This window comes from Trachurus japonicus, chromosome 6, assembly GCF_045865225.1.
Source record: "Trachurus japonicus isolate A0001 chromosome 6, Traja_1.0".
NCBI lineage: Eukaryota > Metazoa > Chordata > Actinopteri > Carangiformes > Carangidae > Trachurus > Trachurus japonicus.
Genome location: NC_140912.1, coordinates 19,935,090 through 19,959,414, shown reverse-complemented (window position 1 = coordinate 19,959,414; position 24,325 = coordinate 19,935,090). Strand labels below are relative to the sequence as shown.

Genomic DNA, 24,325 nt, shown 5'->3' with positions numbered 1-24,325 from the left:
CGGCAATGTGCACAGGGCATGGTCAAAGAGGGGGGGTGGGGTGGGGTGGGGGGGTGCTTGTAGATAGGTCTGTCTTGGACGAATCAAAAAAGAAATGAGAGGTACTCCCAAAACCAGGTTAGCCGCTGTCACACGCACAGTGGAATTGACAACTGGCACAATGTGCGTTAGTCAGTGGCTTACCTGCTTTTAGATCTCACACATTATAGTGGCAGCCCCCAAAAGCGCTCACAATCTGTGGAGGAACACACACACACAAAAGCCGTGTGATAAGACAGTAATAAATCACACATAGTCAACATGAAGAGTGGAGTCGACCTATGGCTTCTATTCAAATCACTTCCACTTAAATTGCATTGTTTCCAAAAAATGATAAAACACAGAAATTATATAACAATTTCATTAAATTGACAGATCATATTCAATCCACCATATTGTCCAATCACTGTAACAAACTGTACTCTAGAATGATAAATTACAGCTGGCTTCAGGTCACCATTTGTGGATGTAGCCAGCGAAATACATCCAAATGCTTTCGAATTTCATTTGTTATAAAAAAAAGTTTTAAATTACCACCAATTTGACAAATGAAAATAAATGTATAGAAAAATGACACATCATGATACACAGTGCGTGGCCTATCCCTCCCCACCATATAGACGGAATAAAGAATAGTGGCAGATAAAGGGAGCTACTTACCAAGTTTTCTTTTGGAATAATTTTTAAAGCAAAGAAATCTTTCATTTTCGCTCCCAGGAGCCTGTCTGACATCCATCCACACATCCAGATTGTTTTTTCTCTGAGAGCTATCACACTGCATGATTAAAGTTAGGTGCATTTAAGAATATAGTATAGCCTACACCGACGCAGAAGTTGAGTTCACTTGCACTACCCCTTCCCTGCCCACTCCCCTGCATCTGCAACCCGACCTGGTTATGCAAATTAAGAGGAGAGCGGCGTCGTGTTAAACCAATGAGACGCCGAGTTGGAGTGGAACGACACGCCCAGCGCAGGGGGTTGTCCAATCAAAACCCGCGGGGGGCGGGCTCTGAGAGGTCAGCACGTCCGGTTGGTTGTTAGAGTTATAGTTGGGGTGCGGCGCGTTCAGTTTTGCACGTCGTACATTAGGAACAAACCATTCTCCTGTAAACAGTTTCCCGTCCCGACAGATTATTTATCGCAAACGCAACCGCGACAAACTTTCCTTCACTCTCATATCCCCGGCATTATGTGTCACAGCCGCCGTCAGAGGTGCGATAAACCCCGTAGAAGCCCCTCTGACAAAGGACCCCCCCTACCCCTACAGTGTGAAGTGGTTGAACTCGGCTTACTTGTGTACAGTGTTGCCATGAGCAGAGTGTGGCTGTGCACGTACCAAGGATGCAGCATGACAGTCTGATCTGATGATGACGACCAGGAGGTGGAGGAGGAGGACGATGATGAACTCTAAATAATTTACGGAGTGAGAGTTGAGGGACTCCCTGACATCATTAACAAATTGTCTCACATCGATTTGAAGACACTTTTCCCACTATTTTATATTTTAACAGCAAATGAAAATAAAGTTAGGTGCTTAGAACTTAATTAGAGAACATATTAAATGTTCAATTAAAGAACAATAAGCATATTATAGCCTACCAAATAGGAAGATATCGTTTTTTTAAAACAGCTTTTTAATTTGATTTTGTCATTGTTAACTAAAAGAAAATAAATAGGCTACATGTTGTCTGATTTATAAAAAAAATCGTAACATGTGAATGACCCCATTTTGAACTTGTCAACTGGGACATGATGTTCCCTCTTTGTTTCCAGAATGTTATCTAACAACTTCTTTTTTTGTTATAGATAGGCATATTCCTCTGATCGGTTTTTGACTGAGAGACAAAGCCCAATAGGTGTAGGATTATTCACAGCCAGGATACACATAACCCCATGACATGTAAAGCAACAAATCAGGATTACAGTGTATTATGTAACAGTTGAGATTGATATAGTCAAAGTCGCCACTGGGGGGCGACATTTGTATTGGTTTCTACTCACTGTCTGCCTTTATGTGTGACCCCTTTGACACCCGGGAATAACTTCTGTTGCTTTATTTATATTATAATAACTCTGTCAGATTTACCAGGCGTTTTAAAATGTTTGATTAATGTTTCACTAGTGGATTTATGACAATTTATGATGAACAGCTTACACCTTCTCACCTCTAGATCAGTTAATAATTGAATTGAATTTGAACCAAAATGTGTGAGTGTGTAAACCACAAGGAAAACACAAACGTATGTATGTTTGTGTTTTCCTTGTGGTTTGCAATAATGTCACATTCAATTGATTGAGGTGTGAGGTAGGCTACTGTGTAAACACTCTTTGGGTTCTTAATTAGAAACACCTGTACACTTGCTTATTCATGCAATTATCTAATTTGTTACGCAGGTGTCAGGTCTGAAGCCTCAGGTTAGTTTTTCACATCAAACATCAGAATAGAGACAAATGTGATCTTAGAAAACCCTTGCATGATTGGTGGTGGTGTAAGACAGACTGCTTATGCTGAAATGACTGGGAAGCCACTATTACTCTGTCTGAATTGTGCTGAAGAAACAAACAAAAACAACATTCAGCGAGGAGCAGTTCTGTGGACAAGCAGACTGTGTTAATAATAAGAGTGAATATTCTGACTGGCTGGTGACAGATAGGTTACCACTTTTTACAACTATGTGATCAGAAAAGGATCTCACAGTGTAGACTACATGTTGAACCACTGAGCTGGTGGATTGGCTATCGGACCATATCAGGTTTCACTCCTCTCAGCCAAGAACAGAAATCTGAAGCTGCAATGCGCACAGGCTCTCCAGTACAGAGCAGCATATGGACTGGAAAAATATTTCCTGGTCCTGGAAGAATCTGGTTGGGTCACAATGTTGCATCAAGAACATAGACCCAACCTGATTGTGTCAACAGTCCAGACTCCTCATAGTGTAGCCCACTGGTTTGGGTGCACCTTGCAGACCATGTGCACCCCTTTATGACCAATTTAGAATTTCATTTCTAGCATGAAAGCTCACTATGTCACAAAGCAGAAGCAATTTCAAACATGGTTCCATGAACATGACAGTGAATTCAGTGAACTTCAGTGGCCTCCTCCGTCACCAGATGTGAATTCAGTAGAGCACCTTTGGGATGTGGTAGAACAGGAGAGTGCAGCTGCAGAAATAATGTGGTGCAATCATGTCATCATGGGCCAAAGGGCCAGAAGTTGAGACTGTTTTGGGAGCAAAATTTCTATAAAAAAATAAAGCTGTCTCTTTGTCTTGAGTTTTGGTCCATGAATCTAAAGACTTTATGGACAATTGTGTTATTGTAATGGAAGTGATATCAAGTTTTTTTTTATCCTAATTTTGATTCAGATTCAGATTCAATATTCCCTTATTTATCCTCAGAAGGAAGTTTTTTTTGTTACAAACTCCTGAATATAGGCAGCAAAATCAACACAAAGTGAGATATGCATAGATAAATAAAAATATTATTGCTAAAATAAAAGCAGAATAAAATAAGATAAAATATAATAAGAATAAATACAAATATAATAATTATAATTTACTATTTTGGGGGCATTTTGATTATGGTGTGCATTTAATGTCAATGACTGGACACAGCCCTAAATACATAAAGGTGTGTCCACTGTCCACACTTACAATCTTACACTTTGTGCTGTGTCTCTGGTTGATCTTAATGAAACAGGTACTGTCCCTTTAAGAGTCGTCTGAGTGCGCTCGGCCATTTCCGTCCTCTGACCAGCCGGCGGTGTCACTCAACAGTCAGCCGTGGAGACTTAAAAATTACTCAAACACACCATACACAGCCGAATAGGGTAGGTCTGAGATTACTATCAAATGCTCGAATATGACATTGCAGTTGTGTGTGTTGTTGATATAAAGATTTAAGTGCCGCTTCTTCACCCGCCGGGTGTTTAGCTATAGCACAGAACCTGAGCGAGCGTGTAGTTGACGTTCGCTAAATTTAGCTGCTGTAGTTAGTGTTGCTAACGTTACAAGCTAGCGCCATTTGTGCTGCAAGAGCAGCGTGACAGGTTAGATATATTTTATTGACAGTTTGTTTATCCATAACATGGGTGTATATATAAACGAGACACATGCATTTAATAGGAGAAAAAAAAGTAGACGCTCTTTCTGTTTGGTGCCGAGTTCTCTTTGTTTACAAATGTAGCACTAGCATTTTCTGCAGGCTAGCTAGCTAACGTTGGGTAACATTGTTTTGTTTGTCTGCAAGCAAGACATTGTTACGTTAATGACTGCTTGGCATTTTCTTAATTACTCGCAAGCTCTCAGATACCATGTGTGGTTTGTGAGAAAGTTGCGCTGTCTGTTTACCTCTTGTTACAACTACCTTTCATCGACCAAGAGTACATTGCTCGGGGTCATTCCTATGTTCCCACAGCCCTATGTTCCCTCAGCCCTATGTTCCCTCATTTCTAACTTTTGTTGTCACTGAAAATCAGGCCCTATGTTCCCTCAGCCCTTTGGTCCCACCATTGGTTGGGTTTAGGCAATGAAGAAAGGAGTTGGTTAAGTTTAGTATAAAGACCAGGTAGAGGCTAGACAGGCCAGATAGGTAGAGAGAGTCCAGAGGGAACATAGGGCTGTGGGAACATAGGCACGCTCCCACATGCTCGATGACCGCTCTCCCCTTTTTGCAACAGGACTCGGGCCAAAGCTTAATTGTCAGTGTGGTATATTGATGTGTTGATGAAAAGAAGGGATCAACACCGACACGTCTTCACTTGCATTCAAAAAAGTAGTTTATTAACAAGAAGTAGAACAGTGTACAAAAAATGCCGAATCTTGGAGCATCTCTGGTGCCAATGTGAGATCTCTCTCCCTATGGCTCAAAACCACAATCTTTATATGCTTTCTCACTCCAAAACTCCACCTTCTCCCCACATAAGGATATAACTTTAGGCATTAACTGTTTGACATTAACAGAAGCATTCTGTAAATCCAAACAATACCTGTATCTGTTTAACATACACAGTTCATGTTTTGTGTTCATGAACACAAGACAGGATCTAGCCTATATATAATTTTACGACCTTGGGTTCATCCTTTGGACGAGGCTAAACCTCAACTTAAGTCTCTGTGAACAACAAAAACACATTCTCCTAGGGTGCATCTCACAAGGGTCACTCATGTCTCATCGATTACTGTTGCTAAACACTTTCCTTCAGTTCCAAAAAAGACAGAAGAACATAATGCATGATGTTAAAGCAAAAAGTTCAGGTGGATAATACACTAGGCTACATCAGTTCCTAATTACCTGACCTACAAACAATGAGTAGACTGGCTTTTTTTAAATGAGAAGATCAAGACTAATCTGCTTTGTTAACACAATCTACATTTCTGCTCCATATTCAAAGGGTTATTCCAAAGACAGGCTGTAAGAATTTGTTCAGGTGTACTTCCGATGAATAGCCATGGATGAAGATGACAGCCAGGATGAGCTGATCAACCGCAGTGCTTCCCACAGCAAAGGGAAAAGGGCTGCCCTGTGGGCCATCTCAGGTACTTTGTGTAATTTACGTCTTTGTCATTTTTAAACATTTGAATCTAACATTTAAATGGGTTGAACAAAACTGCCCTATCATCCATAAGAATACAGCATCAAACATATGTAAGACTTATTTATTAATTTATATAAGATTTTTTATTAAGCATGTTGCTTTTGTATTTTAATAATATTTTCCCCCCTAGATGACTCTGATGATGTTGAAGGAGAGTCTGAGGATGGAGATTCTGATAGTGCTGAGGAAGATGAAGAGGATCATTTGGATGGAGAGGAGGAGGAGGAGGAGGATGAGGAGGAGGAGGAAGAAGAAGGAGGAAATGACGAGGAGGATGGTAGGAGCTACTTTTGAGTTCATATTGTTAGACTGTGATGGAGTTATTCATTTACTCAGTCTGTGTATTTTGATTAAGATTTAGGTAATTATACACTGTGCTTTGTCATGTTTAGCTGTTGTGATACAATTTACAATACTGAAATTGTTGTAACTTAATACACCTTAGTTTTTCTGAATAGTTCAGTGAGGGAAAATTGGCTTAGTGGTACACTATTAAATATTACATGATTATTTACCCACCATTTTGTGCTATGCATCAATATTTTCCTTAAATGTGGATTGTATATTGTTTACACAGTATATTTCTACTCACTTTCCTCAGATGAAGAAGAGGAGGAGGATGCTAAGCCAGAGGACGGTGCTTTAGGTGGGACCTCTGCTGATCTTGCAGGGATGAGCTCAGATGAGGATGCAGAAAAGTGTCCCATCTGCCTTAACTCATTCAACAGCCAGCCTGTTGCAACACCAGAGAACTGTGAACACTACTTCTGTCTTGACTGCATCCTTGAATGGGCCAAGGTGGGTTTCAGTGAAATATACAGGATATATCTTGATTTTCAATATATGCACATATTTTATAAACCATTTATGGCAGAGAAAACTGAATGCTGAATTCTAGCATTTTTTGTTCTCCACTATTTAGAATGCAAACTCGTGTCCTGTAGACCGTATTGCCTTTAACAGTATATACCTAAGGAAATGCTTCGGAGGCAAAGTGAAAAAAATGGTGAGTATGCTAATTATGTGTGAACTTTTGTAACCCATTGTTAACCCTGTATACATTCATATTGTGGGTTCTAATTGCTTGTATGTGAATTGTGTGATAACTGCTTCATTCAGATCACAGTACAAAAGCCTGCAAAGGAAGGCCAAGAGGAAACGGTAGATTTGGACCTGGAGCAGACCAGTTGTGAGGTTTGTGGTGGAAGTGACCGTGAGGACCGCCTCTTGCTCTGCGATGGCTGTGATGCAGGGTGAGACAGACAATATTCTTCCTCTTCTTTTTTTCCAACAGTTTCTTTAATAGATTTTCCATTGTAGGAAAAGATTTAAGGAAAACAAAACAAAAAGCAGACAAAGTGACAATGTATTTCCATACAGTGTATGTTCCTACACGACAGGAACAATCATTGAAGCAAAAAAACAAACAAATAGTAATAACAAAACAAAAACACTACATTAAGTTTTTCCTTTTTACACACATTTGGTCCAAACAAAATAAGACAAAACATGGTGGTTAAACGGGTTTCGTCAGTGAAGGCATAAGATCATGAGTTCATACAAATAACATTTGTTAGCAGGAGGTTAAATCGAAAGCAACTGGACTTAGTTATTTGTCTAGGAAGACGTTTCGCCTCTTGGATGAGAGGCGAAACGTCTTCCTAGACAAATAACTAAGTCCAGTTGCTTTCGATTTAACCTCCTTTGATATACTATGACCTGGGCAAATGAGAATATGCACCGGCTTATTTGTTAGCAGGTTTCTTATAAAACATGGTTTTTCCTTTTTGTTCCATAGGTATCACATGGAGTGTCTTACACCACCTCTCGACTCAGTTCCTGTAGAGGAATGGTTCTGTCCTGAATGTGAAGCCAACAATCGTCACTCAAGTAAATCATGAAGTTTTTTGTCCTCATAACTTATGAGGACAAGTAAAATCCTGATCAAACATTTTGGGCAAAGAAACAAATAAATCTAACAGCGAAATATCTACCCATAACTAACCTACTTATTATTTTGTATGCATTTGAGCCTTGTCTGCACTCGTAAGCACCCATTCAAAGTATGCCTATGTAAAATCTTCTGTCTCAGGGGGTTCAGCTGAGGAAGTTAGTGATGCAGAGAGCCTGCCTTCTACTGCCCATTCTGCTACCAGCCACCGACAGTCTCGTGCCACAGGTCCCACCAGAGCGATCGCCCGAACTCAGCAGAGCGAGAGGGTTCGAGCGAATGTGAACCGACATCGCATCACACAGGCACGCACATCACAGGTTTGGCATGAGGCGTGATGCTTCTGTCTTGGCTTCTTTTCTAACACACTCCCACTGCACAAGGTATGATGTTGAATGTAGAAATGTCTTGGTCTTCCATAGAGTTTGTTGTGTGCAGATTAGATTTACTTATAACAGGTATGGCGGTGTATAAATTGTACTGACAACTGAACTAATGGTATGTTTTTAGACCGTTTCACTTGACTGGTGATTAAAATTCATGCATGTGTTTTGGAGTTTACATAACAGTGGTTTGAACCACTGGAGTGAACCAGTGGAGTAATTTAAACTTTTCTTTTCCAGTTGGCTCCCACATATCTCATACAGTCCACATGGTTGGATGAGACTATTAATGCCGTGGTAGCTGGGCTTAATACAGCTGTGTATATCCGGGACTTGACACCTCATGCCCGCAGGCGCAGGACTGGTAAGCAAGCACACATAGGAATGCACAACAAATGCTGCCGGTTGGCATAAACACAGGCAAACATTAAATATACAGGATATACACTGATGTAGAGTCTAGTCAGGCATTGCGTAGTGATGTGTAATGATGGATGCCTTTTTATGATTGAACAGTAAAACGGCGAAAGGTCAGACGTAAGAAAACATCTTCCGCCAAGGGTAAAACGGGTCGAGCTACAGGTACGGGAGTCAAGAGGAGGAGACGGAAAGTGAGGAGAACTAAATCCAGAAAAAAGCTGGTGAGTGTTCAGTTTTAAATGTTTCACTGGATGTATCTTACCCAGAATATGAAAAACGAATAATTAATTTCTCTGTCATTACATGCTTTTTTCTCTAGATAAATTCTGTACTCTATTTTCCCACTAGATGCTGAAAAAGGCAGCCAATCCCCGAAGCCGTATTGCTAGTAATCTTGGAATTAAAAAGGACAAGAAGGGCTCTTCACTCCCAACAGTATATCGGCCCTCGGAGCATACGCTGAGCAGTATGCGTGCTGACATAGGCGCTGCGTCCCTCTCTATCTATGGAGACCCATTTGACCTGGATCCATTTGTTGAACGGTAAGAGGACTTGCTCATTTTATCGGGCTGACTGTAACAAATTTACATTTTGATGTTCATCTGACTTGATATAATTATTAATCAGTTAATTTGCACATTAACTCCTTATCACACTGCTCCTTATCAACCAATAACGTTGGATGTTTCACTGGTTTCTTACACTGGTTTTCTTACATACATATTATATACATATTTATGCACGTAACTCCACTTTACTAAGTTATGCTTTGCTACACATAACGGATGTGCAAATGTATTTTCTGTTACCAAACAAAACTAAACCCATTAAAGTGGTTCTTCAGTATTGACTTGCAACAGCAAATACAGTTTACAAATAAATGTTCAAATAGTTTGGTTCAGCCACATTGTAGCTATTGTATCATCATCATATATTTGAATACACAGTGTAGTGCATTCTTAAAATGTTAAGAAAGATGAGGTGTAAATTAGATAAAAACTGAAATCTCACTTTGACATAAAACAGACCCTTTTGCTCTGACACTTTACGTTTAACTCAGGTGGAGATGTTTCTACATTGGTAGTAGTCCACCTATGAGAAATACAATTGATTGTACAGGATTTGCCACACCTGTCATACTGTCTCACGGCTGGCAATATATGTAAGAGCAAGGGCAGGTACCTCTGGGAGGACAGCCATCGCTTATCTTGGCTTTGTGGCAGAGTCGACAGATAGAAGACTTTCTAAGAGACTATGAGAAACAAGATTCTCTGGTCTGATAAAAGCAAGACTGAAATGTTTGGCCTCAGTTCAGTGTCACTTCTGAAGGAAAGTGCTCCTGGCTAGTTCTGTACTCCTGGTGAAGCAAAGCGCTGGCAGCATCATGCAGTGGGTGGCTAGTGAAGATAACAGAGGATGTACTTAGGGACAACTCTGTGATTGTCCTCAAGTGACCCACTCAGTGTCCTGAATTGAAAACAGTCAAACACAGTTTTTGTTGTTTAGCAAATTGTGACTTGATGTATCCATTTGCCCAGTGAAGAGGAAGAGCAGGTCCATGTTACATCGCTGCTGGAGGCAAAGAGGCGAGGGATTTCTCGCTCTGCCCTTCGTTCTCACCAGCCCGTTGCCCGACCAGTCACTGCAAGCCTTTCCAGGTAAAATCACCTCCTTGCCATGATGTGTGGAATTGGGTAAAAAAGAACAGTTTATGAAGTGAACATAATTATTCACAAAATTTAGAGCTAACTGGGTAGCTATTTGAATCTGCTAAACCATCCTTGAAATCTCTCAGTGCACCTGCTGCTATGTCACTTGTTATGCATGAATCAACTCAACCACACAGCAAAATGTAATTATTGGGGAGAATTTGTTTCTTGTAAGTAAGAACACTACTTTTGATTCCCTTCATCCTAGTCATAATGGCCCCAAATGAGCTCAAAATCAGAAACTGACACACATCATAACTAGGTATTTAATTTGAGATATTGTAATTATGAGGTGTTACAGCTTCCTCAGTGTTTGTGTTCAGGATGGTATGTAGATTGATAAATACTCTGGAAATTTAATTAAAGGTTTGCTATGCTATACCAGGAGGGGTATGGAGGTCCCCCGATCAGGGGGTGTCGTGGAAGCGGCTCCTGTGCCTGACCTGCTTGGCAGTATCCTGTCAGGACAGAGCATGCTCTTGATGGACAGCTCTGATGTTGTCATCAATCGGGATGGCTCCCTTAAAGCATCAAAGCCAGGTAAGTGTGTGGCACATTTGGAAAAAAAAGTCTTGGGGATAAGAATGAAAATTCTGAATGAAAATAGCAACAGCGCTGTAAGAGTAGAGCTATTTTATTGAGTCCGGCTGCTGAATCTCAAAAATTTTCATAGATCTCATCATTCATGTTATAATTTTTTTTTTTTTACATCCAAGACCCATATGTAATTTCCAGAGATATTAACAAACATGTGCCTAATCATGGTTTAGGTAAAGTAATTCTTAGATCTGCCTTTAACTGGATCCACACCAACATTTAGGGGGTCCGCCCAGGCCCACTCCCTATCCCTCCACCAAATTTTGTAAAAATTGGTTTAGTGCTTTTTGTGTAGTCCTGTTGACAAACAAACACCTGTTGTGAATATCAAACTTTAAACTATATTCAACAAGACTTTGGGAATGCTTCCTGTGTTCCCCCACATGGATGGTGACTTTTCAGACTGTTTTGTTTGACGTCACCAGTTCCTTATTTTGAAGTTTTTTTCCGAGCACTGTGTGATGGTCTGAAAATGACTATGCACAGTGTGTAAATTAGTCAAATCTGCTGAGTGATATAGAATGAACTTCTGCCTCTTGTTATCATATGTTTTTGTGTTAACAGTGATGCCATCTGCGTCAATGCCTGGTAGCAGCAAAGAAGATGACAGCACCGAGATCAACGGAGACCAACCTGGATCCTCCCATAGTTCCATGAACATACCTTTGTCCCAGAGCTCTGCTTCCTTACCACCCTGTATGCCTTACCCAGGCCCCCACACCCAACAACCTCCCAATTCTGATTTGCCACACAGGGGACATCCAAGTTTGCAGCCACCTCGTCCAAACAGACCTAACCCCTCTCTTGGTCACCGAGGAACCAATGGATTTGGGGCACCTAGGGAAACTCCCTCCTCATCAAACCACCATGGCCTGAACTCGAACTCCAAAAGCAAGGGAAAGGCTCCATCACACTCTCAACCTAAAAAGGCACCAACAAAGCCCATGTGGGTAGATGTATCGGTGCTTCCTCGGATACCAAAAATAAAAAGGGAGAGTAGCAGTGTCACAAATAATGGAACAAGTCAGGGTGGCAGTAGTAGAATTAGTAATAGTAGGGGAAGTAGCAGTAGTTCCACCACTAACCATGGTTACGACTTGCCTGAAATGGGCACAAACAGCCTTGCTGGGGACAAGACTAGGCAGCAAAGTGTTGACCAGCAAAGGGGCAGAAGTGATGGTCAGACCCAGAGGCATAGGTCTGACGGAGCAAGCTCATCATCCACCTTCTCCAACTCATTTTCCTCTTCTTCTTCTTCCTCTTCCTCAACTGGCTCACAAGCCAACCAGTCACGTTATTCTTCATCTTCCTCATCTTCAGCAGCAGTGAGCTTCCGCATTAACTCCAGTGGGAACTCCTGGCATTCAAGAAGGCTAAGCACTACATCACCCTCTACTAGTGGGGGAAGCATGCAGGAGCCCTGGAGAGAAAAGGAAGATGAAGCAAAAAAGAGACAGTTACATAGAGATAAACAGATGCTGCTAGCATCGCGGACGTTGGTCAATAAGGAACAAGACAGTAATAATATCTATGATCCTTTTAATCCTACTCTGTCAGACTCCGGCAGCTCAGATGGTGAAGCAGAGAGCTCAAGTCTGGATAGCAGCTTCCAAAATGCCACACACGAGAGGAAATCTCGCAGTTTAGGAAACAAGGAGCATTTATTACAAAAAAAGCAGGAGAAGGTTCATGTGAAAAGTGAATCACAGGAAACTGAGGTCTCACAGGAAGAACCACACAGATCTAATACTCAGGAAACCATATCACCTTATGTCAAGGAAGAGAAGAATTCAAGGTTGGTGGACATTAAGGTTGAGAAACAAACAATATTACTTGACGTTAAAATAAAGAAAGAGCCGGGGGTAGATGATGCAGCGGAAGCTGAGAGGTGTGGCCACAGCACCCAAATGACACCAACTGCTCATCACAGCCTGGATCTCGTTAAGACTGAGAAAGAGAGTCTAGAAGAACCGAGTGGACAGAGTGAGGGGACTCCCAACAGTGAGGCTCCCAGTTGTAAGAACAATTCATCAGCATCCACCAAGAAGAAACAAAAGGTAGAATCTAGATGGGATTCAACAGCCTCTTCCAAGTCACTGCCAAGTGATTCGGCCCCTAAGAAGAAAACCTCCAAAGCTTCAAAGGAGCAATGCTCTAGCAGTTCAGAGATGGACAGGGGCAAGAGAGGAGGCCAGAAGAAAGAAAAGGAGAAGAATAAAGAAAGGAGTTCTAGGCAGTCAAGGTCCAGAGAGAAGAGGAGGGCATGCACATCCTCAGAAAGCTCTCAGTCCAATTCGCCTGACAGAACTTCGAGAAAGAGACAGCGATCCCGGTCCAGATCCAAGGGCAGGAGGCAATCCAGGTAAATGTGTAATAGTTTGTCCTCTATGATGTTCAACTATGTAATAATTGTTTCACCTTTAGACCTTTGCTTTAGGCAAAAAAAAATCTTCACTTAAAGATTTTGTCTCTGTTTATTGATATTTAGGTCTGTCTCCAGCTCTAGCAGTAGAGAGCGCTCGAGGGGGAAGAAACATAAACAAAGGAGCAAGGAGAGAAATGATGTCAGGGAGCGAGACCACGAGAGACGATGGGTGCCAAAGGACAAGAGACGTCAATCTCGCTCAACGTCTCGGTCAAAGTCACGCTCCAGGTCTAGATCTACCTCTCGATCAAAGGACAGGAGTAAACGGGGCCGGTCGCGTTCAAAATCACGGTCAGTTTCACGGTCTAGATCCAGATCCAGGGAAGGTAGGAAAGATCGCTCACGACCGCAACAACCAACTCACTCCTCCAGAGACAAGGTACTGTCAAAATCTAAAGACAAGCGGAGACACAGGTCTAGATCGAGCTCAAGAGAGCGGAGAAAAGAAGGAGGATCATCATCCAAGAGTTCACAGAAAACTTCAGGGTCCTGTGTTTCAGCTTCTAAAGACACAGAGACACAGTTCCATGACAAGAAAACAGAGAAGGATTTCACTCAAAGGTCCATCAAAGAGGAAATAAATTCTAAAGCAGATAAACAAGAGTTGCACTCCTGTACATCCACTGCTAAAGTTAAAAAGGAACACAAAGACCCTGAGGCAGACGGCAAGGCCAAAACGGCAGATGTGACGAAAAAGACAAAGGTTGTAAAAGACATTAAGAAAGAAAAAGAACCTTCTCTTGATATGTTTGTAGATTCTCCTATTACTAGAACAATTAAAAAAGAGGAAATGGACACCTCTTTCTTGACAGTAACCAAGGGCATAGATGAGGAAAGAATCAAAGAAGACTTCATCAAGACTGAGACTTGTGAAGTTGCAATTAAGTCAGAGCCAAGCTCTCCAGATTTATGCCTCTCACCCCCTGCCACCTCATTTTCTACATTAACCACACCTGGTTCAGCAGACAGTCACCAGGATGCAGCCTCTCAGACTTGTCTCAACACTACGGAGTTGACGGTCCCTGTAAAGCAGGAAGTTCAGCAACCCTCAGACTCTGATGATGACTTCAATGTAGATGTGATGCTTGACAACTTGGATTTTGTAAAGACTGAGCACAAAGAGGCAAGTAGTGCACTTGTCAAACAAGAGAAAGAAGCAGAGGAAATGAAAAATGAAGGAGAGCAGGTATTACCTGTAGCCGGTGCCAAATCCAAGAATCAAGTGAAGAGGGTTACCTGGAATATACAGGAGCCTGAGGGGCCTCAACCGGAGAAATCTGCAAGCAGTAAGTACTGCCGTCTGATCACTCCACACCAGTTTTGATTGACGATTAATCTAATATCAAAAGATTCTACACACGTGTCAAAATTTTAAAAAGTAATACAGATGAATTGCGGATGAATTCATAATTTTTCATTACCAGGAAGAGATTGAAGATTTGTTTCGCCTCCAGCTCTCAGCAAAAGATTTTTCTTTCTTCTTTCTTGCACAGAGGTGGCTCTGTATAAACTGAAGTTGAAGCAGGAAGGAGTTCGCAGACCCTCTTTGTCAGTCCAGACAACCAGTCAGGTAGGACAGAGCCACTTTTTTCCAACAAGCATTTTTGAAATGCACTTAACATGTACTGTGAATAATGACCAGAGGGTGGCAGTGTTTACTTATAGGAAGAAAATGTGTTGCCTTGGAAAAATCACGTGATAGAAACTAAAACTGATACCGAAGAGTTTTCAGGGTAAATGAAAGTAAAAGCCACACAAATGGGCTGTCAACACATTGTGTCTACACACTTTTTCCAAAGCCATTGTGTTGTCAGTCTATAAATTATGTAATAGAGATTTGTGTAAGACTGTCTGTGTAAGAAGTTATTAATTTATATCATTATGTGTGTTTGGCTGGCAAACATAAATTTGTATAATATACTATCACAAACAATAGGGTTGCCTGAAACTATAATGGGAATAGAGTTGTTTTATGTCAATAGACCAAATAATTGAGTCAGTGGAGTGATTAATAACATATTCTATCTCTTATCCATGTAATCTTAAGGTCGTTTTCTCATTCATATCATCTCCCTTGACTTTAACAGGATATCAGTGGAGCTGCTAGTGACCCCTCCAAGAAAGGTGCAGTAGGTGCACTCAGTACTTCCTCCCGATCTGAGGGCCTACATTCAGAAGGGTTATCAATATCTGGACAAGGAGAGTCAGAAGAAGGGGATTTGTCAAGGAAAGACAAGGTGAATGCCGGGAATACGAATAATAAAGCATAAGCACATTAAACTAATTCAGTGAAGTAAGATACTGTATGTGGTGTTTATTTTTTACTGTATGTATTTATGTAAAACTGTTGTTTGAGATGATTTGTCTCGACATATATTTGCTGTGCTCTTATCCTGACAGTATTTGAAAAAGCTGCACATGCAGGAGAGAGCTATAGAGGAGGTGAAGCTAGCCATCAAGCCTTTCTACCAGAATAGAGACATCAACAAGGATGAATACAAAGAGATTCTACGCAAAGCCGTCCAGAAGGTGGGTTAAAATTTTGTCACGATGCTAGAACATTTTTCTCTGTATAACAATTTAAAGCTCTAATAACTTTTGGATCATCGGTTGAATTAATTTTCTCATGAGACTTTGGTCTGTAATCATGTTTATGTTCCTGGTCATCAGGTGTGCCACAGCAAGAGCGGTGAGATCAACCCGGTGAAGGTGGGCAATCTGGTCAAGGCATATGTTGACAAATACAAACATGCTAGGAAACACAGGAAAGGAGAGGACTCAGAGACGGCACCTGAGGGACAGACTGAGGCCATGAAAACTTCTGACAGCCCATGAGGAGACCTAAACTACAGGCAAGGACAGTCACACCCACTGCAAACACTCGCTCAAGTTAAACTACGTTTTACTCCATGCCCTACCCTTGGGTATGATCTCAAACACATAACCAGTTTACATGGTTATCGAAGATTCACTGCTTCAAGACGGAACATTTTCTATAATGTCGGACTTTCTATCTTAAGGAGAATTTCTTAGGTCGAACATCTCTTTAAACACTTGAAAAGCACCTATCGGTGTCCTGTGCTTGGACTGTCACTGCCAAGAAGTGGTCTTTTTGTGTGGTACGGCTCAGAAACTTAATGGGAGACTCTGAGGTTTTGCCTTAAAGAGGCAAATATGAACCTCCCATGGAGTGATAAATCAGGTAGGTTTCACTGCAGGCATATATCACTTGGAGGATGCAGCGTGGGCTTTGAATTTTCTCCAGCTTTTTTGTTTTGTGGGACAACAGGGGTATTTATAAGTGGCAAAACTCATTTTGTTGGCTAAGAAGCTATATAAAGTATGGAGAATATGCAGACATAAGACATTTGTCACATTAAGAAGCACTGTTATGCAATTTTTGTAGAAAATTTATCAGTACAGTAATTAAACAGTTTTAGATTTGGTTGTAAATAATATAGATTTGATATATCCACTTATATGTTCCTTTCATCTGTGTTGCCTGTTGCAAATGACATAAATGGTTCTAATTAATAGAGTTAATTGATTGTTTTGTATTTTAAAAGCCTCTGTTATCTGTCTTCCACATCTCTATTATCCATGTTTCCTGAGTTGAAACCTAGTTCAGTGTGCTACTGGTGAATTCTGGCTCAATAGTTTGAAATGAACAATGTAGTCTTTCTTCTCAAATAACAATATTTACTTTAGGCAAACTTATTTCTTGTGGACTTTGAATCTCACCATTATTCTTTTTTCAACACATGACTGAAATGGAATATTTTCTTTTTGTGCCAAAAAAAAGAAGAAAAAAAACAAACAATAGTACTCAAAAAAAATGCACCATTTCCTTGATGAAATGAGATTTAATTTGTTTTTGGGCATTAGATTTTTACACAACGAAGTGACAACAACATAGTGGGTTAGATAGATTTTACTTTGAAGTGAAACGAAATTGTAATAAAGAAACAAAAAATGATAATATCAAGAGTTTGTTGCCGACCAGTCTGGTACTATCAAGTTCACAAAATGTAAACTACAAAGATAGATACTTTTTTCCTTTTGTATTTGTTCATTAATAAATGTTGAGCAAATTTTATTGGCGTAATTTCATGGACTTGTTAGCTCAATTCAATGTCTGTATGTTTTGAGAATTTACAGTGTCGACTTAAAACGACAGCATTTTCCAATGTAGGCATGATAGAGGTAAATACAGGCCTTAAGTTGGCAACACTGAAAACATCTTTTGGACTTACACCTCTAGTGTGCAGTATTTGATTCCGGCCTCATTAATGACTTCTTTGATACTGTTTCTTTACCCTAAATCTCACTCTTTTTAATAATGCTCACTACTCTACATTGCTTTCTTCAACAACAATTTTCATGAAACATTCATTTCTACTTGTTTGCCTTTTTTTCTACTCTAGTTACTTTGCCCACTGCAAAGACTGACCAGTTTGGTTGGACATGATTTTGGCTTTATAAAGCCAGGGACTGGACAAATGAAAAAAAAAAAAATAGAAAGACAGAATAGGTGCTAATGTTTATATGAATGTATTTCTTTTTTGTTTTGTTTTGTTTTGTTTTACTTGATCAAACACACGAGATGTTTCGAAGAGGGAACACAGTAATAAATAATTGATGATAATTAGGTTTTGTCTCAGTTTAATTCAAAAACTTTGTCATCTTGTCCTGTTGTAATATTTCTGTTTAATAAGGATTTCAGGCTTGAAGTGGTAACATGTGAACATATACTATGAGAATTACAGCTGACCACATTCACTTTTTTCAGCCTTTCCGTAGGCATTTGTATTTTCTTTTCAGGGACAATGTTTTAATAAAGAAAATAAATTTTGTCTTCTTCCCTCTTTGGGCTGTCATGGAAGATGTCCATTCCATCATTTACAAGCCAGCTCAGTGGTAATGAAAAGAAACACAATCTTAGGGTGAAATCTGTTTATTTGAAATCAAAGTAATTCCATTCAGGTTAAAAGTAGAACTGCAGTATATCCAGCTAAGTGTAAAAATTGCAAAACATGTATACCTCATGCATCCAGTGGTTATGACACATGAAAAAACCTAAGCTTATAAATATATTCTCATTAATCACAAACTGTACATAGTGGACTGATGATCCCATACGTGATCATCTACAGACATATGTAGGACATCTAACAAAACAATAACTATTTACAGTATTCATGTAAAAGTTTATTCTCAAACAAGTCTTTGAGTGGAGTAACAGTCTCAGTTAAAGGCAGAGTTTATTTCTACTTTGTAGTGATAAAAAAATGTCAGTTTTTGCCAAAGACACGTCAGGCATTAGGGTGGTGTTAGTTGATCTATAACAGCATATTTCTGCAATGCCAAATGTAATTCTGTTTGTTCCCATTTCAGCTGTAGCATGTCAATCCAAACCGGTGGATTGGCAACTTTTTGAAGCAGAGCTTTGGCTAAGAGCAGGATATTGTACATCATGTGGTCCTGTAGGTTAGTGGAGTGGTTGGAGGCAAGTGAGAGATGAAATTTCAGCTCTGATGTAGGAAAGGCGCAGCAGCCCGTGCTGAATCTTCAACTGTTGGCATGCCAAAGACGGAGTAAATGAGATCATAGAGGCTGTTGTGAGATATCTGTAGGCTGACATTGGCGCTGTGGAGAGACGAAGCTCCTTCCATCTGGGCAACCTCATGAAAGTGGCGACAGATCAGAGGAACCACCTACAGGAACAGAGAGACAGCACTTAGAAACTGCCCAACTGACAGCAGCTGAACTCACATACCACATGCATTCAGGCAAAGCTCAGCAAAATTAGGAAAGGAGTGTTACCTTGACTGTGATAAGTTTCTTCTCTAGAGGTTTTCCATCAGGAAACTTCTCTCCAAAGCACATGTTGATGGTGTAGTCCGGTGAACCACTGTTGTTCTCCTTAAACTTTATCAGGTCTGAAATGTATGTATTTCACAGTGTAAACATCAGTGCAGGTTACAAATGAAATCCAATTGTGAGACATAACTTTTACTCACATTAATGGACAACAGTAGAGTCACACCTACCATTTGCATACTTCCCAAAATTGAGAAGCTCCACCATGGTGTTCTGGGGAAGCTTTCTAGGGTCTGGTTCAGCCACGTTGGGGTCACTGGTGCTGGCAAACACATGGCACCTGTCCAGTCTCCAGGCATAGATACCAGTATCCCGAACCTCCAGCAGCAGACCTTTCTGGATGCTATTCAGGATGCGGTTGGTGTATTCGATCTGGTGTAAAGAAGGTTGTGAGTGAGAACTCTGTACTCTGTTGAGACCTGTTCAGTCCTGAAGCTCTGTCTCCAACATGAACCTAATCTTTGAAATGAATACGTCAAGCATCAGTTGCATCATGTTTGTTTGGCATCATAGATACAGATCACATGTTTTGGTATGCATTAATGTCAACAGAAACTTCATTTAAACGACCTACCAGAAACCTGTCCCAAAAGACATGCTTCCAAGGTAGATGTAGATTAGTTTTTCAATCAGATTGCCAACATTATCCCAGTTTCACAGATTCTGACCTAACAGTGAGGATTGTTGCCCAATTATACTTTAACTGCAGGCACTATAGTGTAAAAACTGGCCAAGCAAAGAGAGATAAATTATTAATGGGTGATTTTTTAGTATAAACATACCTGTTTGTGGTCTAACAGCCCATCAGTGGAAGGGAAGGAGAGGTGCTGGGCACTGAGTTCAGGGGACTCATGCTGGTAGTGGAGCTGGAGACGCTGAGTGGAGAGCGTGACCTTTAGCATTTCTTTTTTCCTGTAGTGAATGGCAATCTCCAGGTCATAAATAGTTGGCTGTGTAGGTGGAGTGAGTACTGGCAGTGGCTGTTCTGTAAAAAAGTAAACGCATCGCATTTTCTACGGTTGTTATTTGGAATTTTTCTTCCCCAGAAAAACATTGAAACTCATCAAAGGAATCTTTCACTCTGTTTTGCAAGACATACCTTCGTAGTAGGTCGGCTGATTTGGTAAAACCTGCGTTTGGTTCTCGACTGCAACAGGATAGCTTCCAGGGGCAGCTGCATTGGGTTGACCGTAGTTCACCCACTGTTGGTTCTCTGTCAAAGATAATAAAAGTGATATTTATCTATGTTTACCCTCTTTTATATAACCACATGAAATCAAACTGAAACTGATGAAGGGATATCAAGGCATATATCAACATGTCCCTTTCTGTAAGACAATACCTGTTGGATGGTTGCCAAGATCTAAGGCTGTGAAAGTGGTAACCATTTGATTGTGCTGTTTGGAGGAAAAAATGCAACAATTTAGGCAATAAATGTGTACTGAAATGCGACGGTCAACAAAGAACATATGACTATTGTTAAACCAGTTCAGAGAGAGAGAAGTGAAAGTGCACTGTAAGAAATACTGCACCTCATTTCCTGGGGGGAAGTAGTTAGTGGGAGAGCTGTAAATATCAGGAGTCATGTCAGAATCCTCCTGTGAGTCGTGGTTTGGCGGATTTTCGTAGTTGTCTGCAGAAAACCAGAAAGGTCGCGCATTAGCTTGACATTGAACACAAAACAGTTCCGCAGTGGAAAGGCCAAATACCAGTTGTCTTACACTCGGTGTTGATAATCTCATAGATTTTATGAGGGTCCTCTGAGTTCTTTGAATTATCCTGTACCATTTTGAAGCGCACTGAGAGGTTGTTGAGAGCACAGCGGAAATTGGTTTTCCACCTGGCCTTGTCATTGGGGAACTCGTTGATTTTACTACTTGCTACAGCCCATGCCTGTGAATCATACAAGCAGCAACACAGTGTTAGCCAGAGGCGGGAACTTCATACACGTATATGCCTTAATCTAACACCTGACATTATTAGTTAAATTACAGATCAAGATTTTACATAATGAAGTTAATACATCATTATGAATTCATTATTGAATTATTTATGAATAATAATTTACACTCCCTTATAGTCCTGCAGTGAAGAGATAACTTCCTCCCAAACAGAAAGGCAGTCTCTTTAATACAGGGACTGACAGTGGTTTATAATTGTTATTACCTGACAGACCTGAATGACCCCCTAAATGATATATAGCGTTTCAGTCTGTCAAACATAAGTGATTACATAGCAGAAAACTTAAAGTCTTTGCAGCTGCTTTGCTTTCTTGAGGAAATATGTGAATGTAGGATGTTTCTTTGTGGTCATTAACCTTAGTGTTGCTACTTTGCATCTGTTTTGACTTTAAGAAAGCGGAAGGGGCACAAACCACTGCTTGGCATGCTAGAATTGCTGCTGGCAGTTGCCACCTGCCAGACATCATGAGTCATTACTGTCTCTGTCTCTCTCTTTTTTTTAACAGACTATAATGTGTTAGTGACACAAAATGAATCATGTTTTCAGCTGAGAGAGAAAGATGTCAACAAAGTCATTAACATTATTATCTTATCACACTTTCCCAGACGATGCCATAACCTCAGTGACCAGTTGAACACAGGCCAATAAACCTACCCGGAATATTTTACTATCCTCATCTTTGCAGTCCTTTCGGGAGTTGTGCTTCCAGGGGACTCTGAACTTGTTTTGACCCACATAGCGCAGGCCCGTGTACTGGCCGGTCTCCACCTGCTCTATGAGCCAGCTCGCAAACTGAGGCTTTGGAGGGCTGAGACAAAACATGAGGAAATGAGAGCAGGGAGAGGATATGAGGGGAAAAAAATGCCACAGTTAAGCCGCACACAGAGAGAGAGAGAGAGAGAGATGAGACATGAGACATGGATTATGTTGAAAGTTGAAAACAACTCATCCAGCACTGTTTTTTTCTTACTTCATGCAGACATTTAGAAAGACAAAGCCTGTTATCCCCATGTCATGGCTCCAATCTGGCAACATGCACACTTAACTAGAGTTATGCAGTACAATGTAGAAAAAGAGCTGCATATATCAACACACACACACACACAGCAGGGTTTTACATTAAACTAACTCACTTCACAGTTTATGTTCACCACTCCCAATAAAAACGAAACAAGGAATCATACTGATAATCTAGTACATGTGCAGGGGAATAAGAAAGAACAGAGATTATGTTTCTCCCTACCTTTGCATCTCTCAGCAGAAGTTGTATTCCTCACACAGTTGTTGGTCGAGTTGCTCTGGAGTTCTTCGTCAGCATTTATACTAACACAATCTGTGATGTGACGTTTTCGGAAGGGGGGCGGGTCGTGGGAGGGCTCGACTCCGTGTGGCGTTTCAATTGGCACGAATGGGTGACTTTGATTTGCGGATGGGCAGGACGATCGCTTCCTCACTGGGGTGTCCTCTCTGCGGGCCAGATGCAGACGGTGTTGCGGTAGGCGGGCTGGGGCTGGTCTTCATGAGGAGGAGGAGGAGGAGGGGGAGGAGGATGGAATTTCTCTCACCGGAAGATTATGGAGAGAAACAGAAAGTTGTTATGTTTTACCGGGAGATACGTCTTCATCCGTCGTCTTGCATCACCACGTCACCCGCGTTTCATCATCGCGGTTCTCTGCTGCCAAGGCGTCAAGGCGCAGCCGCCCACACATTATTGCTGCGGCTTATTTCGCCCGATTCTTACCGGTATAGACAGGGACTTAACTGGAGGCAGTTTTTTTTTGTTTGTTTTTTTTTCCGGAGAATGACGACACACATAGCCGACAGTACACTTAGTCTACTGTATGTTTGCAAACCGGTTGTTGAACCAACCCAGAATCACCTGGGTTTGTATTGTGGTGGCATATGGCATTTACTTTTGATTTCATAAAGGACTTGGAAATGTCAAGACTCTACAAGAAGTGAAGCAGAATTATGACGCATTATATAATTTTATATTTGAAAACATGTTGCATTCATAAAAAAAATAGGGCTCTGACATATCACACAACTGTTTCATAAGACTAGATCAACATGTGATATTTTATTTATTTATTTATTAACCTTTATTTATACAGGTAAAATCTCATTGAGACCCAGGGTCTCATTTACAAGAGAGATATGATGCAAAACACCCAGAGGAAGCGATTATAAACAGGTATAAAACAGGTTATCAGGTACCCTATACCTTGCCTTAAAACATAAATGCAGCATGCATGAAGGCTATGGGGTAATGCAATACAATTCATGAGAACCACAAACTATGATCATGAAACAACATACCAGAAAGTTGAATTAACATCCTCAGAATAACATTATATCCTTTAATATGTATCCTAGTGCTATTGGTTTAGACTGCATTAGCTTTGTTAAAGTGTGCTCCATGAACTGGGAGCTAAGTGTTTCAATGCAAATCATGGTTTCTAATATTTCAACGTGCCATTCTATTTTCATATTTAAATACAAATCTATGGATGATAAGATCTGAGGCATGCAGAGAACAACAGACATGTGACTCAGCAGAAGTGGCCCCACCTGATGTTGGCTGCCTTTACAAAAATTTACAAAAATATCATGAAACCACCAAGTTCCAGCGAATTTAGTGCACACAAATCCACCGGTGGCTATTGAGGCTATTTGTGATAAAGATGTGGTGTATTCTTGTGTTTTGTGGGACTTCCACAGGCTGCAGGTGTTTAGCTGTGTGACTTTCAAATAAGAACTTTCATAGACAGACAGGTAATGAGAGTCTAGTGGGGATCCCCTCATCTAAATAACATTAATTTTTGCTAATATCACAAAAAAGGCCTCACTTCTTCTTTCCACCATTGTTTTTTCCCCTCACTACTTCATCAAAGAGGCAAGCAGTACAGAAATGCTTTCTCTTGTCTGACTGACCACAGAATACGCTAGTGATAAGCCATTGCGTATGTATTATTCTGCCACTGGGCCTATACAGTCCAGCATATGTGTTAGGAAAAGCGAAGTGATACAAGCTTTGATGGAGCACTTCCCTCTTCCCCAGCACTTGAAATACTGCTCAGTCGATGCTGGCCCCATCGCTGCTACCAAGGAAGGATATACTCTGGTTATTGAACAACCACAAAAAAGATTTACATCCTTTTTCACACATAAGGTAGCCTAATATTATCCAGCTTGTTTGAAAAGTCAAATAGCAGTACAAAAGATTTTACATCCTGATTCCTAACTCCCTCCTTAATACTCACACAGGAAGACACACTCACACTTAATCATCTCTATCTTGTTCTCATCCACATGTGTCACATATGGAATTTGATGACTTGTGAGATTATTAAGAAAAAGAAA

The 24,325-nt window shown here is 40.7% G+C and overlaps 3 protein-coding genes across 5 annotated transcripts in view; 1 reads left to right on the top strand and 2 right to left on the bottom strand.

Moving 5' to 3' along the window:
* LOC146986056 (GTPase HRas) overlaps nt 1–24,325 on the bottom strand; it is a 236,183-nt gene that overhangs the window by 71,026 nt on the left and 140,832 nt on the right. The gene's annotated exons all lie outside the window — the stretch shown is intronic.
* Nucleotides 3,755–16,652, top strand: phrf1 (PHD and ring finger domains 1). 2 transcript variants are annotated; one of them, XM_085779634.1, is made up of 19 exons: nt 3,755–3,868; nt 5,432–5,576; nt 5,766–5,912; nt 6,237–6,433; nt 6,558–6,641; nt 6,755–6,888; nt 7,434–7,525; nt 7,728–7,906; nt 8,210–8,333; nt 8,486–8,610; nt 8,738–8,931; nt 9,928–10,047; nt 10,484–10,638; nt 11,260–13,057; nt 13,184–14,406; nt 14,614–14,690; nt 15,208–15,357; nt 15,521–15,649; nt 15,791–16,652. In XM_085779634.1, the coding sequence occupies exons 2-19, from the start codon at nt 5,489–5,491 to the stop codon at nt 15,953–15,955; spliced, it is 5,181 nt and encodes a 1,726-aa protein (XP_085635760.1). In that variant the 5' UTR covers nt 3,755–3,868; nt 5,432–5,488; the 3' UTR covers nt 15,956–16,652. The 2 variants fall into 2 exon arrangements, with proteins under 2 accessions (XP_085635760.1, XP_085635762.1); XM_085779636.1 differs by having other exon boundaries at nt 3,772–3,868; nt 7,728–7,891.
* irf7 (interferon regulatory factor 7) lies at nt 18,007–22,398 on the bottom strand. Of its 2 annotated transcripts, XM_085779646.1 has the most exons (10): nt 22,206–22,398; nt 21,617–21,770; nt 20,722–20,893; nt 20,533–20,633; nt 20,343–20,397; nt 20,100–20,213; nt 19,783–19,985; nt 19,171–19,372; nt 18,944–19,059; nt 18,007–18,834 (listed from the first exon to the last, which is right to left on the bottom strand). In XM_085779646.1, the coding sequence occupies exons 1-10, from the start codon at nt 22,211–22,213 to the stop codon at nt 18,646–18,648; spliced, it is 1,314 nt and encodes a 437-aa protein (XP_085635772.1). In that variant the 5' UTR covers nt 22,214–22,398; the 3' UTR covers nt 18,007–18,645. The 2 variants fall into 2 exon arrangements, with proteins under 2 accessions (XP_085635772.1, XP_085635771.1); XM_085779645.1 differs by lacking the exon at nt 22,206–22,398 and having other exon boundaries at nt 18,061–18,834; nt 21,617–21,784.